The sequence below is a fragment of the Suillus subaureus genome (assembly GCF_016647635.1).
Source record: "Suillus subaureus strain MN1 chromosome Unknown BJ212scaffold_117, whole genome shotgun sequence".
Lineage (NCBI taxonomy): Eukaryota > Fungi > Basidiomycota > Agaricomycetes > Boletales > Suillaceae > Suillus > Suillus subaureus.
The window spans coordinates 15,834-39,819 of NW_024538673.1; the positions used below are offsets into that span (position 1 = coordinate 15,834).

Genomic DNA, 23,986 nt, shown 5'->3' on the forward strand with positions numbered 1-23,986 from the left:
AGGCTTTTTAGATAGGTTTTTGTTAGGCTTTGAACTTTTCTCTATGGTTTTCTCTAGCCAAAGTGAATAAGCCAAAGGCAAGGCAATACCTTAACCTTCTTATTGCTTCACAATATCAACTAGGTCATTATGTGATTCCCATCTCACAAATGACTTCTTCAAAATATAATAAATTCATGAATCACACAGGGGAAACTGAACTATTTGACCAAGGTTTGAAACCAAGGTATGGGTTGACTAGTCTGATGCCTAAGCTAACAGACTTTGTCTTTTAGGGGGCTACCTAGTAGTCATGTCCATGCATGATTCCCAAATCATGCAGGACAATGGTACTTGGGATGCTGGACACACTGTGAGAAGACTTCAGCTGCTTTGCTGCAGGGGGGGGCATTATATTTGACGCCAATGCTGGTCTATAAATTTTGTGGTCAGTAGAATTCAAATATTTGAACCCAAAACACACTACTGTAGAAGTCAACTGCAAGGACACTGGTTTGTACTCAGTCTTGACCACAGGCTTGATGTGAGCCACAAACTTGATTTTGGAGGAGGGCAAGTCTTTGTCGACAAGGCCATCCTCAATCATGAGGTTGTCCTCAATTAGAGTGTCCTCAATCAAGTCATCATCAGTAATGTCATCCTCAGCATCTATGAGTTTGCGCTTGACACTGGTAGGGCAGGATGTGTATGGTGCACATCACTTAGGTGCCACCAATTGTGTGCTAATGTCCTGCTGTCTTGAAAAAACATCAGAATTTTAATTCCTCTTACAAAAATGTTCCTTTTGATGAGACAAACAAAACTGTAAGAGCGATTTTCAATCTGATCAAATTTGACAGAGATAAAATTTTCATTGGCAGTCAGATTGGCCACTTGCTATCTACCCTACCTACAGTCAGTCAAAAAGTTGTGCTGCAGTCTCCGGAACCTGTCAGTGGGACTTGTACTTGGTCAAACTGAATTGCTGGACCTTCAGCTGTGCATCTTTTGTCCCGAGCCCTGACTGATAGGCATCCAACCACCTGTGAGTCTGATGCTCCCATAACCAGGTGGTCTGCAATGAAACAGATGCCAATGCTCATGGCATATTGGCCTTCAACCTATTGAATGTGCAGTCACAGTGCTCATGAAGGTACCTTTTGACCTTTCCCCAGAAAAACTCAATAAAGTTCAGCTTGCAATGGAACTTTGGTAAGAATATGCAAAGATAATCAGCATTCTTGATGATCTCCTGAACAAGTGAATGTTGCTCCTGAAAATCAGGCTGCAATTCCAATATGTGTTTGTTGCAGCAATGAGTAGCATCTGCCTTGCACTTTGATTTGCATTTGCCATGCCAGTACTCGTACAAGCCATGTTCAGTCAGAACAGCCTTGACACCCTTTGGTTCACCAGGATGTTCCAGATGGTCAAGTGGGAATGACATTTCCTGCTCAACTCAAATGCCATCTTGGATAAACTACCCATTCCACATGTTGGCCTGTTTCCACCCTGGATGAATATTCATGCAGCTGACAAGAAGAGCATCCTCAGCATATGCAGAATGTCCTTGAGAGTTGTCAATGAGAAATAGTGCTTGATATCTGGGACAGCAAGCATGCTCAAATGTGGGGATGATTTTCTCAGTAAGCTGAGAGTGAACAAATGAGATATTTTCATACAGGCACAGCAATTATGACCAACCTGAGTGCAGAAATTCTCACCACACCAGTAGCCTTCATGGTTCTTGCCATATTCCATTGTTTCTCCTGCTTCAACCAAGTGACCAACCATGGAGGAGATAACATCACTTTGGTGAAGCCCTTGACCTGCTCACTTTTTCCACAGATGGAATTCATCATCAAAAACCCAATACTGGCCAACTGCATCATTGCCTTGTGCTGTCATTTTATCGTGTGTGCAGAGAACCAAATGACATTCAACATAATTTGAAGGATTGGCTGGCACTTCAGTATCAACATCACCAACAGTAAATTGAACCAATCTGTATTCACAGGCCTTCATAAATGGCAAGAACTGTTGCTGGCAATAGTGAATAACATCTGGACAGTTGTGCCCATCAAAATAAAGACCCTTCTGGTGTTTGAGGAATCAAAAACCTTTGCACCAAAGCCATTGACAAGCTGTGCTCAGTGAAATGCCTCGGCCAACCTTCAGATGGATATGGGGAATATTTCAAGCTCCATATACTTTTTCAGACCATGGGGCATCTCCTCCTCAACAAGTTTTTGTGCATATTTTGTGGCCTCAGCAGGGATAAGCCTATCTTGTGAGAGTTGAATGAGCTTTTCTGGATTTATGACCCATTTTTTTGAGTGGGCATATGTGCGCAGCTCAGTGGCAATGGTGGGATCACCAAGAAGGGAGTACACCTTTGCATGTTGACCTTGTAAAGATTCAGGGAGTCTGTGATCTGCCACCCACAGCCTGGTCCAGCTGCACACTTGGTGGCCACCCCAGTTTGCAGCAAATCCATGACTTTCTGCTGCCCTCTGTGACACATCAATGGAGAGACATTTCTTCTTGATGACCATTGTGAGGTAACTCTGGATTGAGCGTGCATGTTTTGCCTGCAACCCATTTGGACCTCCAACAAACAATGCTTTTTTCACCTTCAAAAGCTTTTCTATTGAAGCCAATGCCTTCTTCATCTCCTCAAGTTGAGTTTCCTTTGCCAGCCTTCTCTGCTCATGGTGGGGCACATCAAGCTTGCACCATTTCAATGGTGGAACAGCTGGCTGATCATTTTGGCATGCAGCAAGACCACTACTATCACCATCACTATCATCACCATCAGATTCTGTCCCATCATTGGACTCATCAGAGAGGTAACACAATCCATGACTCGCAGCAGGTAGTAACTTGAAGTCAGATACTAAGTTCAAATTCTGGGGCTGAAGAGATGGGGAGGGTGCATGACATCTTGGGTGTGCAAACATTTTGCACATCAGTGTAACTTGTGGATCATCTCTGATGAATAGTGAGTGACTCAGATATTATTCAATGTTCAAGCTTCAAAACTCACAAAATTTTCCTCTTTTCACAGTACTCTGCAAGCTCTCTTGCAGCCTTATCATGCCTCCTCTTTGTTCAGCCTGAGTGGCCATTATATGCAAGTGCCCTGTTCCATTCTACCTTCTCCCATTCTACTGCTGTCTTCTTCTCAAACATGGGAACAGCCATTGGGTGATCATGGAGACTTTCAGCCTTGGCTCTGAGAGCAGCCAAGTTTTCTTTCAAATCATCACCCCCAAATTCACAAAGGCTTTCATCATCAGACCATTCACTCTCTGATGTATCTGGTTCATATTCCAAATCACTGCCTGAGTAATCTGCATTGACACCACCCAGGTATCCACAGTCAGACCCTGAGTCCTTGTCCAAATCAATTTCTATTGGGACATGTGCTACACTATGTGACCCCACATCATGTGCACTTGAGCCTTCATGTTCAGCATCAATTATGGGGCTATGTTCTGCTTGTGAATGAGATGGAGAATTGGGTTTAGTGGGCCAACAAGCTGCCCAAGCCTGAGTAGCTTTGATATTGTTTTTCTTTTGGTCATTATACCAGTGAAACATGGATTTTGAAAGGGCCAGTCACTCCATGTCATACACAAATTATATTCTGTACTCAGATTGAAGCCTACAACAACAATATTGAAACAGATTCTCCATCCTCTGCATTGATGTTGCAGCACACCATAGGGGTTACCATAATAGGCTAGAGGTTATGGTTAGGGTTACAAACTTCCAGCCAATTTTGCCTCTGCACACAATTGGTGGTGCCTCAGTGACATGCACCATAGGATGGAGTGAGATGTGGAGGCCAGAGGTCAGCATCATAGTATCCTTTTGGAACCTGTGCAGAAGGAGGGGGCTCAAGATCAGATTCCCTCTCAGTATTAAAATCATAGTCAACAAGGGAAGTTACTGGAGGAGCAGTCTTTGCATTCACTTCAAGATCATTGTCCACAAGATTGAAGGCACTATCATCCACAGTTGTTACAGTGCCCCACTCTTTTTCCCATCATCACTGCAGATGCCTTATGGCTATACTTCTAATGCTTCCTTTCCACTGTGCTGTTTCCTCATGGTCTCTCTTATCTCTGACTCATATTCTGTTTTCCCATGAACCTGCCTTTCTTAGTACTTGCTACCCTTTGCCCAGCTTGGTCTGTGCACAATTTCTTTACGTATATAAACCCTAGTTATTGCTTGTATTTTCTCTAACTTGAATCTACTCAGTTCTCTTTCATACTTGAACTCTAGATCCTGCAGGAGTCTAGACGATCACTCCTGAGGGAGGCATTGACTCAATAAGGCTTAGTCCTTGATCCTTGATTCCTTTATTGGAATGACACTCCACCTGAGTTTGTAACAGCAGTGACATCAGGCTCAATCGGGTCAAGCTGCTTGGGTGCCAGATTGGCGCTGCGATGAGCTAACTTTGTTTGAAGTTGAGAATTCTCTGAGACCATCTGAGAAATTTTGACACCCTGGAAATGTGGTTAGCACATAGAAATAAACTAGATGGTTGAACTCACCTGAGAAGCCTTTGATTTTGACATACAAGTGAGTGCTTGAGAGTGCTTAACTGAATCAGTTAATTTGCTGTCTGCAAACAGAGTTGTAAAAAGATCCAACACATCATTGGCCCAAGCATTGGGAGTATCAATAGGCATGAGTAAGGCACCACCACTACTCATAGTGCTCCCCCTAGTAAGCTTAGAGGAGGGAGTGGCACTAGAGATAGTAGAAGGCACTCCGGAAGCTCTATCACAGTGCTTCAAGTTGGACTTGGAGGATGGCTTTCCAATGCAAATTTGTGTCCTCTAATTCAGGATATGACGATTATGACTGAATTTTTTAGAACTCAGTGGAGAGCTAGCATCATCATTATAGACCATAAGATTGAAAAAAATGTGATGTTTCAGTCAGATGGAGCTTCATGGTTAAAATGATTAAATGCCTTACACATCTGAGTCAGATGACTTATCATCATCACATGCCTGTGTTGATTTATTGGCAATAAGGGCACCTGCCACATCAATCACATCTCTCACAGGGGTTTTCACTGGTATCACCATCCTCTTTCCCTTCTTTTTGCTTGCTCCTGGCATCTGCACCTCCAACTTCTCATCTTCTTCACTCCCAGGATGCTCAATATTGGCACCAGCTGCTGATTTATCAGCCCTGCTACCATTGCCTATAGCGCCAACAGCCTTATTGGCAGCTGTAGTCAAGTCAGTGGTCTCTGGGTCTTTCACAGCCTTTTTCACAGGACAAGGACGAGGACAATTAGGCTTAGGTGCATCAGCACACTGTAGGGATTTCATTTACTGTGGGCTTGTATAGGCAGATATTACTTAGTGTTATGTTTGCACTTTTGGTGCTTATGTAATCATCATAGTTTTCACCACCTACTAGTACCAGTCTGAGACTGGGAGTTATTAGCATGATTTCCTACTCTCTCTGAGCACTGAGTCTGTTATGGTTCCTCTTTTTCTCTTCACTTATTCACCATTTACTAATCATTCTCAGACATTCCATCACATTCTATCATATGATTCTCTTTACTCTTTTCCTAATTCATTATTTACTTTCAAATTCCGACTCATTTATTAAAGCTCCGCTTTAATACCTTTATATATACTCTATCTCTTATGCTTGTATTTCTTTAACTTGACCTATGCAGACCAGGGCCTTGTTAAGGTTGTACTCAAGGGATAACTGGATCCAAAGGGCTTTGGCCTCAGCTCGTGCACTGTGCCCCTTACCCGAGTATTGCCCCTTGTTTCAGGAAGGCAAGACTAACGCGTCCGGAAGGTTGGACGAGTATCATAACAGATCTGGATGACTTCTGGATGTGGGATAGGTATTGTAGGGCTAATCCGGATGAGTCCAGACTAGAAACTAATGGTAATAGACTGTTGGAGACAGAGGCGGATATGGGTAGACTATAGGAATCAATTCTAAGTCTTGGAGGGTGACTGTTACGGCAAACTAGGATAGGCACAACGACAGATACTCGATAAGAGCAATGTCTGAAGTTGGATCAAGACCTCACAAATGTAAGGCTTCTTAAGACAAGTTAGAGAGAGTGTCTCTAGCTTGAATATCGGTATCAGATGACTTAGGATTGGGGGTCCTAAGCGAAGGATGTTTCAGGTGAGAACCTAGTAGATTAAAGTAAAGATCTGCTAAGTACATGACTGAGCTTATATAGACGTAGCTACTTTAGGGCAGGTACGTATACGTCATTGAGACGAGTCAGAGATAAAGATGGATGAGTCATCGCGTATATGTCATCGAGATGAGTCAGAGATAAGGACGGATGAGTCATCACGTATACGTCATCAAGACAAGTCAGAGATAAAGATAGGTGAGTCACCTAACGACGGCAGCAGTGATCGTGGTGTAATACAGATATAGCAAGAGGCGGGTCTAGTGATGGCACACAATGCGCAGTCATGACATAATACACAGGAAGAGAAGGAAAATGAGATAGGGGTAGATGTGATTGTAACAGTGACAAGAGTAGAGATGCTCAAGTCCAGAGGATGGGAATGAGTAGAACTAAAATGATATTCGAACTGAGGTGCTACAGAGAGTTACAGGAGGTTATATACTATAGGTATCTAACAGAATGATCAATCAGCAGAGTCCAAGGCTATGTACAAAGCATATGGGTAGTCTATTGGTAAGTAGAAATGGATCACAAATCATGAAACGGAAATGAAACATAGGTAATGGATCAGGGAGCAGGACGGATATACAGATAACCAAAAGGAGACGAGCACTGGTTGTGGATTCAGATGAGTTGTGGACCAGACCGGATGAGTGGACAGATTGAATGACGAGATGTTGGAGGGAGATAAGATGTGGATAGGATCAGAGATAAGATGTGGATCTGAGATGAGATAAGGGTTGGATCTGAGATCCAGATATGTGGATATGACAGGCCTGCAATATACTGCTTAACTTGCACAACTCGTGAATAGGTTCACACTTTAGATCATTTGTTTTTGTCTAGTTGTTCTTATGAACGCCGAGTGTAACAAAAGGTCAAGTTACTTCACTACTGCACAGTTCCCTAGAACTCGTGCCCAGAACAGAACACCATTTCAACCATTGCACTGACCCCTCCCAGTTTCACCTGGGACGAAGTAGAACAAGAGTTCTTCTGTGCAGATGCCAAAGGCACCAGATATTCCCTAGACCAGTGGGCAGCATACTATGCCAGTTTAGCCCCAAAGAATAAAGTTTGGAACTTCTTTACCCAAACCTATGAATGATCAGCCACCACTACCATGCCCAAAGAAATTGGCAAGACTCCCTCACCCTTCAACAGCAACACCCACCTTGCTCAGGGATGGACCCTCCAAGTTGAGGCATACCTAGATATGAATGATGAAGTTTATGATAATGATAAAAAGAAAGTTATCTTTGCACTAAGCCTTATGACTAAAGGTGAAGCCACCAAATGGGCCGAAGGCCAGCTAAAGGCCACAGTAGCAGCCAAAACTTACAGAACCTGGGAAGATTTTGCTAAGCAATTTAAATCTACCTTCTTCCCTAAGAATGTTGAACAAACTGTGATTCATTGCATTTCCTCTCTCAGACAGACCAGCAGCATAGCTGCTTACGTGTCTTTATTCCGCACCATCCTCACTGACACCAGCATTAACGAAGAGAACACCAAGATCATGTTCTTTAGAAATGGCTTGAAGCGTGAGATTGTCTCCACTATCTACACCTTTGATACCACCCTGACCACCATCGAATCCTGGCTAGAGAAAGCCTTAGACATCGAGGTCTGAAGGACCTTAACAGCACTTCCCTCCTATACCAAGGCACATGACCCTTATGCCATGGATATAGATAAAGTAGAAGTAGATGAGGAAGATGGTGAGAAGAAGACTAGAAAGACCTATCTTACTCCTCAAGAATGGGAGTGTAGGCACAAGGGCAGCCTTTGCTTCAAATGTGGCAAGAAAGGCTTAGCTGCAGATTGCCCTAACCATCCCACGGTTATGACCAATACCAGAAAGGTAATCAAGGAGTCATCTGATGATGATTACAAAGAATTCCAAGAATGGAAGGCATTTAAAGCGCACCAAATGAAGAAAGCCAGTAAGAAACTGGTTAAGAAAGATGAAAGCAGCAATGAGGAGGATTTTGCTTAGGGGAGCCTACCACAGTGTTAGACACTCCCAGAATCAGACTAGTTGTACATTCTGTTGGTGATACTAATTCTATTCGTTTGCCTTTAACCATCAGATTGAACAAGTCCCCCAAAACCACCGTAGCTGCTGCTCTAATTGATTGCAGCACAGAAGGTGAGTTTATTGATGAGAAGTTCATACTCAAAGAGAACATTCGCATGCACAAGCTAGAAACCCTGATACCTGTGCGTAACATAGACAGCATGTTAAACAAAGCTGGAAGAATCACACGGTATTGTGAACTTTCATTTTTAATCAAAGATATCCCTATGCAGAAGTGTTTCTTTGTAACCTCTCTAGGAGGAGAAGATGCTATCTTGGGAATGACTTGGCTAAAGAAGGAAAACCCAGATATTGACTGGACTAACCAAGAAGTCCACTTAAGGGAGCATACCCTGAAAAAAGCAACCATTGAAGAAATTGAAGAAGAAGACGTCTTTTACGACGCTCTAGAAGAATTAGAAGAAGTATGAGACCCTGCTAATGAAACTCTCCCACACCTTCTAGATCCAATCAACGATGATGATGATTTTTACACCTATATCCAGAAAACTGACAACATCTCACAGACACTCGCCCAGGACACCACCAAACCAAAGAAAACCTTTGAAGAACTCATACCTGAAGAGTTCTGACAATACAAGGATGTATTTGGTGATGTAGCTAATGGTACCCTTCCCCCAGAATGCAAATACGACCACAAGATCAACCTCAAAGAATCATTCGAACTGTGGAAATGCAAGATCTATCCACTTAACGCCAAGGAAGATAAGGCTATGAATGACTTTATTGACAAACATCTAGCTAAAGGAATAATCGTTCCTTCCAAATCCCCCCAATCTTCACCCTTCTTTTTCGTCAGAAAGAAAGACAGTTCCCTTCAACCCTGCCAAGATTATCACTACCTGAACGAACACACAGTGAAAAATAACTACCCTTTACCACTAATCTCAGATCTTATAGATAAGCTAAAGGACGCTAAGATATTTACCAAGATGGACATCAGATGGGGCTATAATAATGTATGTATGAGGAAAACTGATCAATGGAAGGCAGCCTTCACTACTTCCAGAGGACTTTTTGAACCCACAGTCATGTTCTTCAGAATGTGTAACTTGCCCACTACCTTCCAGTCTATGATGAACAACCTGTTTGGAGACATGATTCAGGAAGGATGGATCATCATATATGGACAATATACTCATCTTTTCTAGAGACAACAAAACTCACCATATCTGTACTCACAAAGTACTTCAACGACTCCACAACAACCTCCTCCATCTCAAACCTGAAAAATGCACTTTCAATGTAACCAACATTGAATACCTCAGTATGATCATCAAACCTGGTTCTATCACAATGGACCCTGCTAAACTAAAGGGTATATCTGAATGGACGACTCCCATGAAAGTGAAGGAAGTCTGATCATTCCTTGGATTCACTAATTTTTACCGATGGTTTATTGCTGACTATTCTTCCATCGCCAGACCCTTAATCGACCTAACCAAGAAAGACGAAGAATTCTCTTGGACCCCTGAACATGAGGAAGCTTTTAATAAGCTGAAACATATCTTTACCTCATCCCCTATTCTCCAAATACCTGACAAAGACACTCCTTTTGCCATTGCCACTGATGCCTCCCTATATCCTACCAGCGCAGTACTCCTTCAGAAGAACAACAACAGAGACTGGCTCCCTTGTTCCTTTTTATCTCAATCCTTTAACCCCACTGAATGAAACTACCAGATATATGACTGCAAATTACTTGCAATTGTCCGAGCTTTGAAAGCTTGGAGACACTACCTTCTCAGATCCCCTTTCCCTGTTCTCGTACAAACTGACCACAAGAACCTTACCTATTTCAGAGACATACAAGACCTTAACCGCCATCAAGCCAGATGGCAAACCTTCCTTTCTCAATTTGAACTCCAAATCCAACATGTACCAGGAAAAGAACTTACTATTCCAGATTTACTTTCCTGTAGAATGGATCACCTTCCAGATGATAACATCAAAAAGGACAATATTAGTATACAACTCCTCCCAGACTCTCTATTTCTAAATGTTGTGGATACGGTGTTCACCAACAGACTACATATTTCCTCCACTATTGACCCAGTAGTTCACACAGCGCTTCAAGCACTTACAGACTCTTCAATCCCCCCACCTCTCTGCTCAGCTCTTTCTGATTGGAAATTGAGCGATGGAATTCTTACTTACAAAGGACTCACTTATGTACCTCCCAGAGATCTCTGATGAGAACTCATCTCCCTCCATCATGATTCCCCTACCACTGGACACCCTGGTTGTTTCAAAACCCAGGAACTCCTATCTCGCGACTATTGGTGGCCAGGACTAGCCACTTTTGTCAAGAACTTTGTAGACAGCTGTTGCATCTGCCAACAGAATAAAGTAAACATGCACCTGTCTACTCCTCCACTATCTCCTATTCCCACTCCAATTTCTAACCAACCCTTTGCTCATTGCTTGGTAGATCTCATCACGGACTTACCCCTCTCTGATGGCTTCAACTCTATCATGGTCATGGTCAACCACGGACTTTCAAAGGGGGTAGTCTTTACCCCTTGTCTTAAAACCATAGATGCTGAAGGTGTTGTGAACATTTTCTTCTCTAAAGTTTTCTCTAGATACGGACTATATGATAAAATTATCTCTGACTGCAGACCTCAGTTCACTTCCAGATTCCAGATTGAACTTGGAAAACTCCTCAGATACAAGAACTCCCTTTCCACCGCTTTCCACCCCCAGAGTGACAGAGAAACTGAATGAGTTAATCAAGAACTCGAAGTTTACCTTCAGATCTTCTGCACTAATGACCAAATGGGTTGGGCACCCATGCTACTGCTTGCTGAATTTGTCCATAACTCACGTCATCATTCCGCCTGCAGCACATCTCCATTCTACCTCATGATGGGTTATCACCCATGTCACCTTCCTGATTCTCACCTGAAATCTGACATCCCTAATATAGAACAATGCCTCACTATCCTTAATAAAGCACACAATGAAGCACTAGCCACTCATGAACTTGCATGCAATACCATGCATCAGCAAATAACGTCTAAATTCGTACTATTCTCTAAAGGCGATAAAGTCTGGCTCAAAGCCAAGAACTTACATCTTGGATACCCTAATTGGAAACTTGCTCCTAAACGCGAAGGACCATTCATTATCACTGACATATTATCCCCTATAACTTATTGACTCGCCCTACTTGTGCAATGGTGCATTCATCCCATATTTCACGCCACACTTCTTTCCCCTTATAAAGAAAATGATACCCATGGCCCTAGCTATATTCCACCACCACCTGATCTTATTGATGGTGAAGAAGAACACAAAGTAGAAGCCATTGTCGGACACCGAGGCTCTTCTTCTCAACGCCAATACTATGTTAAATGGAAGGGATTCCTGAGTTCCAAGAATGAATGGATGAAGGAAGCCAAACTAGGTAATGCTTCTGATCTTCTCTCTACTTATAAATCATCACATCATCTTCTTTGATAGTAGTCAGTGCCTATTACCCTTACAATGGGGGTAATGTTATGGTTCCTCTTTTTCTCTTCACTTATTCACCATTTACTAATCATTCTCAGACATTCCATCACATTCTATCGTACAATTCTCTTTACTCTTTTTCTAATTCATTATTTACTTTCAAACCCCGACTCATTTATTAAAGCTCCGCTTTAATACATTTATATATACTCTATCTCTTATGCTTGTATTTCTTCAACTTGACCTATGCAGACCAGGGCCTGCAATATACTGCTTAACTTGCATGACTCATGAATAGGTTCATGCTTTAGATCATTTGTTTTTGTCTAGTTGTTCTTATGAATGCCGAGCATAACAGAGTCTAGTCCAGAAACCCTTTAGGGTTGAATAGCAGCTAGGCATAGCACATTTGACCCAACTTTAGAAGGCTTTTTTCCAGTTCTCTTCTTGTTGTGTTTCCCACAACATGCAGCAGCTTGGTCTGTCTTCATCTTTTTATGAAATGCCACAATGCGCTTATTAGTTTCCAGTACAGCTGCTTTACTTGCCTTCTTCTCCTCTTCTTCACATTGCTCATTGGCGGCCTTTTGAGCTTTGGTACATCTTTTTATGCAGTTTTTGCCCCCAGTCAGAATATGTCCTGGATGCTGAGTTGCATTCTTAGGTTGAGTTGCCATGCATTTTGGAGCTGCACTGGCAGGCATGGTGTCAATGGAGGGTTTGGGAGGCTAAAGAAATTTGAGGGCAATGGTAGCTCACAACAAGGTATGTTTTGTCACCATTCTTCAAAAATTGTAGTCTAAGCTGACTCTGAATAAATACAGTGGCTCAAAAAAGTGTCTGAATGTTTATGCATTTTCAAGTAATTGGACAATAGCAAGCCAGCACCTGAGTACAATATAAAGGCATAGTGACAAGTCTAAAGGCTTGACATCATAGCTATAATCTGAGATATATATCGTGGGAACTAGACCATATATGGGCAAGATATGGTAATTATAATCACATGACTTATTTGGACACTTTTTTTGACTTTATATCCAAATCACAAAATCCAACCATTCACAGATATTATTCTTAGTAGAAGTGGTGCACTAATCAATATTTGGTCTTATTTTAATATTATTTATATATACAAACCTACATAACATCATGAACTTTAACATAATCATCATACAGCCCATCTCCTCTGCTCCAAAGGATAATATCCTTATTCTCTGCTCCTCTAGTTTGTCTATGAGGCAAATTGCTTCCAAAACTGGTCCTAGCAAGTCTACTATTGCTATAGTAATAAACCAGAACATGCTAGAGAAGGAAAATTATAAAATGGGATGGTCTTTCAAGCTTACTCTACAGCACAAAAGAGCTATTGTTCATTAAAGTCTATCTGGCAAGGCTTCAAATGTTGTCCATGCCATCAAGTTCATCAATTCCATTATCCCCACTCCCATTCCCACTCAGAGAAGTCAAGAATATACTAAAGTTTGGAAGATGAAGTATGATGGTAGGAGTTGTAGGAGATGGAATGGTGTGGGGATTCTTTGTGGGGTGGAAGGAGGCATGAATGTAGAGCAGTGAATCTCCATTCTAGAGGGTGTCTACTCAGAAGCATGCAGAAGTCAGGAATTGATGAAGAAGACATTATCTTCCAACTGGATAATGACTCCAAGCATACCTCAAAGCTAGCTACAAAATGGCTCAAAGCTCATGAGATCAATGTTCTATCATTGCCAGCATAACTATAGCAATAGTAGACTTGCTAGGACCAGTTTTGGAAGCAATTTGCCTCATAGACAAACTAGAGGAGCAGAGAATAAGGATATTATCCTTTGGAGCAGAGGAGATGGGCTGTATGATCACATATTGCAGTGACCTATCTCCGTATTATACAAGTGAACGGACATGCATAATATCCCATATAATATGGGCCAGTGGACCATGGGCTGAAGGTAAAAATATGCCTGACTATGACAGATGGGCCGGGAGGGATATTATTTCTGATGGGGACGGGTGGGCCCATCTATGCCCATGTTATAAATATCCTTGACGATGGTGGATGGGCCAGGAGAAATATTATTACCGATGGAGATGGGTGGGCCCATCTGGGCAATATGTAGAGTAGGATAGACATATATGATAGACAGCTGGGTTGAAGAGAGATGTATAGCAGATATTATTATATAGACAGGTGGGCCAATATATTAGTATTATTTTGTAGATGGGTGGGCTGATGGGGTGGTGAAATACTTATTATATATATGGGTGGGCCGAGGTGGGGGTATATTAGATAGATGGGTGGGCTGATGGGGCAGTGAAATATGTATTACAGTGGCTCAAAAAACTGTCTGCATGTTTTGACATTTTTCACTATCTATGATATTGTGTGAGAACGAACAAATGGCTCAAGGACATGCTTATAGCACATTGTGGTATGGCTTCAGGGCTTTCATTTGAGCCCTACACTGTGGGAATCGGTGGAGATATGGTGGAGATACAAGGCTCACAAAATGGTGACTCATGTGGACAGTTTTTTGACTCAAGTATTTTATAATAATAACCAGGTATTCTAGTATTTTGTATGACCTCCCTTGGCTTTAATTACTGCCTCTATCCTTCTAGGCATACTCTCAATTAATTTCTGGCAATCCTCAGCTGTGATCTTCCCCCATTCCACTGCTACTCTCTCCCAAAGCTCCCATACTCCTTTAGGGGAGTTTTCATAGGCTTGAAGCTTTTTCTTGAGTGTTTCCCAGAGATGTCCAATGACATTGACATCAGGAGACTGTGCTGGCCAGTCAAAAACATTGATGTTATGTTCTTCAAACCATTCCTTAGCTCTTCTGGATGTGTGCTTGGGATCATTATCCTGTTGGAAAATGATATCTTCTTCATCAATCCCTGATTCTGCCAAGCTAGGCAGCAAGTGGTCATTTAAAGTGTCCACATACTGCTCAGCATTCATCTTCCCCTCAACCTCAGAAAGCATTCCCACACCATTCCATCCCATACAGCCCCATACCATTAAAGAACCTCCTCCAAACTTGACAGTCCCATTAACCTCTCTGTCTGTTAGGCCATCTCCCTTCTTTTTCCATACATATACCTTCCCATCTGACCCAATCCTATTGATTTTGGTCTCATCTGACCATATAACATGCTTCCAGTCCTCTACAGTCCAGTGTTGATGAGCTAAGGCAAAGGCTAGTCTTCTCTGCCTATGTTTGATGGAGAGAAGAGGCTTTTTCTTCTTTGTTACTGCCTTGAGATAAGCTGCCTTGAGAACATTCCTCACAGTTTGTGAAGAGACAGGGGTAGTGATGGTGGAATTGATATAATGGGTGGCTTGGACAGCATTATCAGCCTTTCCTGTAGTGATATGTTGGATAATAGCCCTTTTGTCAGTAGAGGTAAGCTTGGATGGACATCCTCCACAAGAGTTTTCCTTGTCTGGGTGGCTTTCTTTGATGAACTTGGCCACAGTGGACTTGCATACTCCAGTTCTAGAGGAAATTTGGTGAGCAGAGAGGCCAGCATAAGACAGAGAGAGGATATTATCTCTTTGAGCAGAGGAAATGGCTTTCATGGTGATTATGACTATGATACATGAGATATTCTGGTTTATATAGTCAGATATAGTCATAAAATAACATAATGACACCACTTCATAATTTATATAATAGTGGCATGATTTTTGTGGTGTCATAAATAATGATTTATATAGTTTTAATATACACTCAAAAAACTGTCCACATGAGTCATCATTTTATAAGCCTTATGTCTCCACCATATCTCCACTGAGTCCCACAGTGTAGGGCTCAAATGAAAGCCCTGAAGCCATACTACAATGTGGTATAAGCATGTCCTTGAGGCAGTTGTTCGTTCTCACACAATATCATAGATAGTGAAAAATGTCAAAACATGCAGACAGTTTTTTGAGCCACTGTAAGTACACACGCATCCTAACAATGCTGACAACCAAGGCTGCAGAATTGAGCTTCCCTGAATGGACAAGCGAACATGCAGAAGTGTTCACAGCTATCAAGAGTCTGGTTGTTAGCCCTCAGTGCCTCACGACTATAGACCACAATAACCCAGGAGAAAATTCATAACTTGTGATGCTTCTGATTATGCAACAGGTGCAGTGTTGTCATGGGGACTGACACACAAAACAGTGTGACCAGTGGTGTTTAACTCAACTCAACTGCGAGGAGCTGAACTCAACTATCTGGTCCATGAGAAAGAACTCCTTGCAATCATGCGAGCATTAAAGAAATGGAGATCAGATCTGTTGGGTATGCATGTCAATGTCTATACTGACCATTGCACATTGCAGAATTTCACAACCCAATGAGATCTCTCTTGATGATAGGCAAGATGGGCAGAATACATGTCTCAGTATGATCTTGAAATACACTACATCAAGGGCAAAATGAACACTGCAGCAGACACTCTCTCATGACGAATGGATATGACATCTGCTATCCAGGAGTGTGTGGCCATGTTGATGCTGGGAATAGATAAAAATGTCAAAAAGTGAATCAAAAATGGGTATGCACTGGACCCATGGTGTAAGAGGCTGAATGATTTCCTAGGTTCCTTACTGGGACTTTCTCAGGATGAACACAGGTTGTATTATGTGGCTGGGCACCTAGTGATTCCACAAGTCAACAACCTTCAAGAACAATTGTTTCACACCACACATGATGTTGCAGGTCATTTTGGTGTGGACAAGTCATACACCCTGCTAAGGGTGTCTTACTACTGGCCAAACATGTGTAAGGACCTAGTGGAATTGCACATCCCATCCTGTCTGCCTGCCTGCAATGCATGAGGAACAAATCAAAGATGACTGCTACTGCCAGCCCACTTCATCCATTGCCTATACTGGACACATGTGGTGACTCAGTTGCCATAGACTTCATCAGTCCACTCCCAGACAATGGCAGATATAACATGCTTGTGTCAATGATGGACCAACTGAATGCCGATATATGCCTCATGCCCTGTAAAGACAACATTACAGCCAAACACTTTGCCACCTTGTTCTTTGATCATTGGTATTGTGAGAATGGGCTGCTGAGAGAGATAGTGTCTGATCGTGATTTTGGCATGCCTTACACAAACTGACTGGCATTAAATTAAAGATGTTGTCAGCTTACCACCCTGAAATGGATGGCACCAGTGAACAAATGAACAAGACAGTGAATCAATGCCTACATTATTATGTCGACAGGAACCATAAGGGTTGGGTATGCGCACTGCCCCATGTACATTTTCATATTGAGATTATAGTCAACATGAGCACTGGCTTTTCCCCTTTTCACCTGCATCTTGGGTGCTCACCATGCATGTTACCACCTGTTGTGGCAGACCCTCAATTGGTAGACGAGCCAGAAGATCAAAGAGTGAGAACCACACTGTCAAGATCGGAACAAGACATCATGGAAGCACAAGACAATCTGTTGGCAGCAAAAGTGGTGCAAGTGACCAACATGAACAAACACTGTGCTTATGCCCTGAACCTCCAAGTTGGAGATCATGTCTTGCTCGCCACAAAACATTGCCAGAGGGAATACATTTAAAAGGGAGACAAACATGTAGCAAAGTTTATGCCAAGATACAACAGACCTTACACAATCTTGGGCTCACACCAAAACCTCAACATACACCCTTGACCTTCCCAGCTTGCCTAACATCTTCCCTACATTCCATGCAAGTCAGTTATAGCCTTACAAAGCGAATGACCCAAACTTGTTTCATTCTCACAAACACCCACAACCAGGTCCTGTCATGATGGAGGATGACCAACTTGAGAACTTCATAGACAAGATCATTGACAAATGCAAAGTTGGCAGATGAAAACAATATCTGGTCTGATGGGTCAGATTTGGCAAGGAAGATGATGAATGGCTACCATGGAGGGAGCTGGAGGATTGCAAAGCCCTGGATGTTTGGGAGACAGAATGGTCTGAAGGATAGTGGGAAAGGGTGTAAGCCTGGTGCTTACCACATGACAGCTTATGTGCTGATTGGACACCACATATTATTTGTTCCATGTTTGGACTGATCCATGTCTACTCATATATATAGCTCAATGCATACTCACTCATATCTTATCTTCTTACCACCTTGTCAATCATACACTCTTCCACATTATTGTCTGTTTGTTAGTGTTTGTCATTGACATGATGACATTCCACACATGTCCCAATAGAAATTGATTTGGACAAGGACTCAGGGTCTGACTGTGGATACCTGGGTGGTGTCAATGCAGATTACTCAGGCAGTGATTTGGAATATGAACCAGATACATCAGAGAGTGAATGGTCTGATGATGAAAGCCTTTGTGAATTTGGGGGTGATGATTTGAAAGAAAACTTGGCTGCTCTCAGAGCCAAGGCTGAAAGTCTCCATGATCACCCAATGGCTGTTCCCATGTTTGAGAAGAAGACAGCAGTAGAATGGGAGAAGGTAGAATGGAACAGGGCACTTGCATATAATGGCCACTCAGGCTGAACAAAGAGGAGGCATGATAAGGCTGCAAGAGAGCTTGCAGAGTACTGTGAAAAGAGGAAAATTTTGTGAGTTTTGAAGCTTGAACATTGAATAATATCTGAGTCACTCACTATTCATCAGAGATGATCCACAAGTTACACTGATGTGCAAAATGTTTGCACACCCAAGATGTCATGCACCCTCCCCATCTCTTCAGCCCCAGAATTTGAACTTAGTATCTGACTTCAAGTTACTACCTGCTGCGAGTCATGGATTGTGTTACCTCTCTGATGAGTCCAATGATGGGACAGAATCTGATGGTGATGATAGTGATGGTGATAGTAGTGGTCTTGCTGCATGCCAAAATGATCAGCCAGCTGTTCCACCATTGAAATGGTGCAAGCTTGATGTGCCCCACCATGAGCAGAGAAGGCTGGCAAAGGAAACTCAACTTGAGGAGATGAAGAAGGCATTGGCTTCAATAGAAAAGCTTTTGAAGGTGAAAAAAGCATTGTTTGTTGGAGGTCCAAATGGGTTGCAGGCAAAACATGCACGCTCAATCCAGAGTTACCTCACAATGGTCATCAAGAAGAAATGTCTCTCCATTGATGTGTCACAGAGGGCAGCAGAAAGTCATGGATTTGCTGCAAACTGGGGTGGCCACCAAGTGTGCAGCTGGACCAGGCTGTGGGTGGCAGATCACAGACTCCCTGAATCTTTACAAGGTCAACATGCAAAGGTGTACTCCCTTCTTGGTGATCCCACCATTGCCACTGAGCTGCGCACATATGCCCACTCAAAAAAATGGGTCATAAATCCAGAAAAGCTCATTCAACTCTCACAAGATAGGCTTATCCCTGCTGAGGCCACAAAATATGCACAAAAACTTGTTGAGGAGGAGATGCCCCATGGTCTGAAAAAGTATATGGAGCTTGAAATATTCCCCATATCCATCTGAAGGTTGGCCGAGGCATTTCACTGAGCACAGCTTGTCAATGGCTTTGGTGCAAAGGTTTTTGATTCCTCAAACACCAGAAGGGTCTTTATTTTGATGGGCACAACTGTCCAGATGTTATTCACTATTGCCAGCAACAGTTCTTGCCATTTATGAAGGCCTGTGAATACAGATTGGTTCAATTTACTGTTGGTGATGTTGATACTGAAGTGCCAGCCAATCCTTCAAATTATGTTGAATGTCATTTGGTTCTCTGCACACACGATAAAATGACAGCACAAGGCAATGATGCAGTTGGCCAGTATTGGGTTTTTGATGATGAATTCCATCTGTGGAAAAAGTGAGCAGGTCAAGGGCTTCACCAAAGTGATGTTATCTCCTCCATGGTTGGTCACTTGGTTGAAGCAGGAGAAACAATGGAATATGGCAAGAACCATGAAGGCTACTGGTGTGGTGAGAATTTCTGCACTCAGGTTGGTCATAATTGCTGTGCCTGTATGAAAATATCTCATTTGTTCACTCTCAGCTTACTGAGAAAATCATCCCCACATTTGAGCATGCTTGCTGTCCCAGATATCAAGCACTATTTCTCATTGACAACTCTCAAGGACATTCTGCATATGCTGAGGATGCTCTTCTTGTCAGCTGCATGAATATTCATCCAGGGTGGAAACAGGCCAACATGTGGAATGGGTAGTTTATCCAAGATGGCATTTGAGTTGAGCAGGAAATGTCATTCCCACTTGACCATCTGGAACATCCTGGTGAACCAAAGGGTGTCAAGGCTGTTCTGACTGAACATGGCTTGTACGAGTACTGGCATGGCAAATGCAAATCAAAGTGCAAGGCAGATGCTACTCATTGCTGCAACAAACACATATTGGAATTGCAGCCTGATTTTCAGGAGCAACATTCACTTGTTCAGGAGATCATCAAGAATGCTGATTATCTTTGCATATTCTTACCAAAGTTCCATTGCAAGCTGAACTTTATTGAGTTTTTCTGGGGAAAGGTCAAAAGGTACCTTCATGAGCACTGTGACTGCACATTCAATAGGTTGAAGGCCAATATGCCATGAGCATTGGCATCTGTTTCATTGCAGACCACCTGGTTATGGGAGCATCAGACTCACAGGTGGTTGGATGCCTATCAGTCAGGGCTCGGGACAAAAGATGCACAGCTGAAGGTCCAGCAATTCAGTTTGACCAAGTACAAGTCCCACTGACAGGTTCCGGAGACTGCAGCACAACTTTTTGACTGACTGTAGGTAGGGTAGATAGCAAGTGGCCAATCTGACTGCCAATGAAAATTTTATCTCTGTCAAATTTGATCAGATTGAAAATCGCTCTTACAGTTTTGTTTGTCTCATCAAAAGGAACATTTTTGTAAGAGGAATTAAAATTCTGATGTTTTTTCAAGACAGCAGGACATTAGCACACAATTGGTGGCACCTAAGTGATGCACACCATAGGACTAGTCCTATCGTGGGTTCTGGCCATGGGCTGTGTTTCCTTGGCCATATGGTTCTGGCTAGGTTCCATATTTTCTTTCACCATACATTCTATCTCTCAATCGTCTGAAACATCTCTTCTTTTGGAAAGGCGTGCGCACCACACGGACATTCCCGAGCCCCAGCGTGACTCATCATGCATCACCTCCGAAACTTCGTCAATTCCCACAAGTGGAGGTTTTACCATTATCCAACAATTATTTATCCAAGCCTTACATGCATTACTCAATCCCCTTCTAACTACAGGCGCACACCCGGTTCACAGGTACCTCTAAATGTATGGAGCTTAGGTGGGAGTCGCAGGTGAGAAGTACCCACTCAGGAAATGCCCCAAATCCAATTTCCAATCTGGCATCATTGACCATGAGGTGGGTGAACAATTGTCCGCTGGAGTCCGTTGTCTACTATGTTGCACAATCTAACCGTGTCTATCGGTGGTATGTTGGCACCTACTAATAATGCTTGACTCCGAGTCAGCACAGACATCTCGTCATTTGCTGTATTGCGTGCGCGAGGTGTCTGATGCGAGTGATGGTCAGGACATACCTTCCGCACCAAACCTCGTCTAACCATCACCCCGCCAGCACGCCTTAGCTCGCTTGAAGTGAAGAATCATGTCATTCCAAATGTAGATACTCAGTCTCACGACCCACGAGATGAATTTTATTGGTGTCGACGGCCAGAATTCAGAGAAATGGTTCAATGCGACTTTGATAGCTGCAATCAATGGATACAGGCTTGTCTTTTTTCAACATGCTTCTATCACCGTGGCTGATTCCGTTTCATTTTGAATGTGTTGATTTGCTGAGGCAGATTGGTTCTGCAGTGACATGTGCAGCAGTGGCACCAACTCTCAGAAGAAGACAGTGATTTTTTAAAATCTAAATGTCGTACATGTTCGCCTATACGATGACTAGGGTGTTCGGCAATACATGTTCGTCACTCGTCCGGTATAAGATGGCCTCATGTACACTTTCCCGAGCAGGTACCTATTGGCCGCCAGATCATAAGTTCGCACAGCGAACCCCTAATTTCCAACAGAACTCTCGTGTGACGTGTCCTTCTAATGTGTTAAATACAAGATATCCACTTATCCGATTGATTCGCTCTATATCCCCGTTCTTGAGTTGCTCATCGTCTGCTAGTAGTAGACCATGTTGACAATCCCCAATGTTACTTGGCTGGACCTACTATGCCTTACTGGTGTCGGAGTCTATCTAGTAAAGCAGGTAATTATCAAGAAGAATCCTGCACCATATCCACCTGGTCCCCGGGGATGGCCTCTCATTGGCAATATTTTAGATATGCCTCGCATCAAGCCCTGGGTCGCATTTACTGAGTGGGGTCAGAAGTATGGTAAGTGACTCCATTATTCCAAAATCATGCAATTTCAAAAATCTTTCTACAGGTGATATCGCGCATATCGAGGTTCTGGGTCGGCACATAATCGTGCTGAACTCTACCAAGACTGCATTGGAAATGATGGACAGTAAAAGCACTTTGTATTCTGACCGTCCTGTTCTTCCTATGGCTGGCGAACTTGTTGGCTGGAAGGACTCTTTGCCTTTCCTTCCTTATGGTAACCGTTTTCGCCAGCAACGCAAGAACTTCCATCGGATCATCGGCAGTCGTGCTGCAGTGGACGTATACAACGTGGTCGAGGAAGTTGAGACTCGTCGATTCCTGAAGCGTGTGCTTGCGAAACCCGACCAACTGCAGGAACATGTCCGACAGTTTGTTTTATGTATCCTCGAAATGACACGAGCTTGAATTTTTACTATAGCACTGCTGGCGCGATCATTTTGCGCATTTCTCATGGTTACGAAGTGAAAGAGAACAACGATCCCTTCGTTGACCTTGCAGACCGCGTTATAATCAATGGCTCGCAGGCCGCATCTCCCGGAGCATATATGGTTGACACTTTACCATTCTGTAGGCTAAATCCTTCTGACGTTTGTGTTGGCTTCCGATAACCTGAAAATTCTAGTGGCAAAGGTTCCCGTGTGGTTCCCCGGTGCTGGCTTCAAGCGCATAGCACGTAAATGGCGTGAGACCCTCGAAGAGATGGTTTCTGCACCCCACAAGTTGGTGAAGGACCAGATGGTGACCAGTTTACAGTTTTGCAGTTTTACGATCATGCATTGAAGTTCAAAATTTGCAGGCTGCTGGTACTGCCCCTGTGTCTCTTACCTCGAATCTCTTGGAAGGCCGTGATGTGTCTGCGGAAGAGGAACACTCTGTGAAATGGTCTGCTTTTTCCCTGTACAGCGGTGGCGCCGACACGGTTGGTCCCTACATATTTATGTTTCTAATCATGATGTTCTGAAAGTACTACGCCCATTTTCTCAGACTGTTTCTGCAATCAACTCGTTTTTTCTAGCTATGACACTTTTCCCTGATGTGCAAAAGAAAGCTCAGGCTGAAATAGATGCGGTTGTCGGTTCTGATCGTCTTCCCACCTTCGCCGACCGCGACTCCCTGCCTTATACTGAGGTGCTTGTCAAAGAAGTTCTCCGCTGGAACGTTGTCGTTCCCACCGGTATGCGGATCTCGTTCATGACATTATTTATTTGACGACGGGTATCTCAATGACAGGTTTCCCCCACCGTGTAACTGAGGACGATATCCATAATGGGTACTATATTCCAAAAGGCTCCATAGTACTACCTAACATTTGGTTGGTGCTTCCCTTCGGTTGGTGAACAGAATGTAAAGATCTTAATTGCGACAGGTTCATGCTCAAGGATCCACGCACGTATACTAACCCCTCGCAATTCAACCCTGACCGCTTCTTGGCTAAGGATGGAAAGGACCCTGAGACAGAGCCTCGCACAGCCTGCTTCGGCTTTGGTAGACGGTAAGCATAAGTTGGTTCTGAATCTGATCGGAATGCTAATTTTCTGCTCCGCAGTATTTGCCCAGGTGTATTCAACTCGCATCAGTTAATCCACAGCATTCTGACATTTGCTTGCTTTTGGTGTACAGGTATCCACCTTGCTGAAGCCTCCATTTGGATATCCACCGTGATGTCATTGGCCGTGTTTGATATTTCAAAGGTTGTCGAGAATGGTATTGAGATCACCCCCAGTGTTGAACCCTCACCAGGTACGATCAGGTATGTCGCATATATTGTCACGTCCGGTGCTGGTCTTGATTGACACACTCCCAGCCACCCCAAACCTTTCAAGTGCTCTATCAAGCCTCGCTCTGCGACTGCCCTTAGGCTCATTGAACAAGATGCTAACTACTAAGCTCACGATGGTGAGGCCGAAGAAACAT

At 43.1% G+C, this 23,986-nt stretch overlaps 6 protein-coding genes across 6 annotated transcripts; 3 read left to right on the plus strand and 3 right to left on the minus strand.

Annotated features, from left to right (window-relative positions):
- Window positions 1–314: 314 nt before the first annotated feature.
- On the minus strand, window positions 315–1,773 carry BJ212DRAFT_1305312 (uncharacterized protein; the record flags this gene model as incomplete). Its single annotated transcript, XM_041333745.1, is given in 9 exon segments — window positions 315–413; window positions 464–668; window positions 702–737; window positions 772–802; window positions 894–928; window positions 948–1,054; window positions 1,381–1,491; window positions 1,517–1,630; window positions 1,684–1,773. 9 exon segments carry the CDS (start codon window positions 1,771–1,773, stop codon window positions 315–317), a joined length of 828 nt encoding a protein of 275 aa, XP_041185871.1.
- Window positions 1,774–2,153: 380 nt separating this feature from the next.
- On the minus strand, window positions 2,154–3,582 carry BJ212DRAFT_1305313 (uncharacterized protein; the record flags this gene model as incomplete). The annotated part of the gene is made up of 2 exons (XM_041333746.1): window positions 2,154–2,894; window positions 3,136–3,582. 2 exons carry the CDS (start codon window positions 3,580–3,582, stop codon window positions 2,154–2,156), a joined length of 1,188 nt encoding a protein of 395 aa, XP_041185872.1.
- A 767-nt stretch (window positions 3,583–4,349) lies between these two features.
- Window positions 4,350–5,339, minus strand: BJ212DRAFT_1305314 (uncharacterized protein; the record flags this gene model as incomplete). The annotated part of the gene is made up of 3 exons (XM_041333747.1): window positions 4,350–4,499; window positions 4,548–4,833; window positions 4,978–5,339. The coding sequence occupies 3 exons, from the start codon at window positions 5,337–5,339 to the stop codon at window positions 4,350–4,352; spliced, it is 798 nt and encodes a 265-aa protein (XP_041185873.1).
- A 10,352-nt stretch (window positions 5,340–15,691) lies between these two features.
- On the plus strand, window positions 15,692–15,850 carry BJ212DRAFT_1205559 (uncharacterized protein; the record flags this gene model as incomplete). Its single annotated transcript, XM_041329153.1, has 1 exon — window positions 15,692–15,850. A coding segment is annotated over one exon (159 nt), but the record flags the coding sequence as incomplete, so codon positions are not given.
- A 2,320-nt stretch (window positions 15,851–18,170) lies between these two features.
- On the plus strand, window positions 18,171–19,894 carry BJ212DRAFT_1450175 (uncharacterized protein; the record flags this gene model as incomplete). Its single annotated transcript, XM_041338801.1, has 4 exons — window positions 18,171–18,218; window positions 18,646–19,153; window positions 19,546–19,670; window positions 19,724–19,894. 4 exons carry the CDS (start codon window positions 18,171–18,173, stop codon window positions 19,892–19,894), a joined length of 852 nt encoding a protein of 283 aa, XP_041185875.1.
- Window positions 19,895–21,861: 1,967 nt separating this feature from the next.
- BJ212DRAFT_1287388 (cytochrome P450) lies at window positions 21,862–23,958 on the plus strand (the record flags this gene model as incomplete). Its single annotated transcript, XM_041331988.1, has 10 exons — window positions 21,862–22,063; window positions 22,116–22,440; window positions 22,491–22,639; window positions 22,695–22,810; window positions 22,869–22,991; window positions 23,057–23,246; window positions 23,303–23,405; window positions 23,439–23,564; window positions 23,619–23,822; window positions 23,877–23,958. The coding sequence occupies 10 exons, from the start codon at window positions 21,862–21,864 to the stop codon at window positions 23,956–23,958; spliced, it is 1,620 nt and encodes a 539-aa protein (XP_041185876.1).
- Window positions 23,959–23,986: the final 28 nt, after the last annotated feature.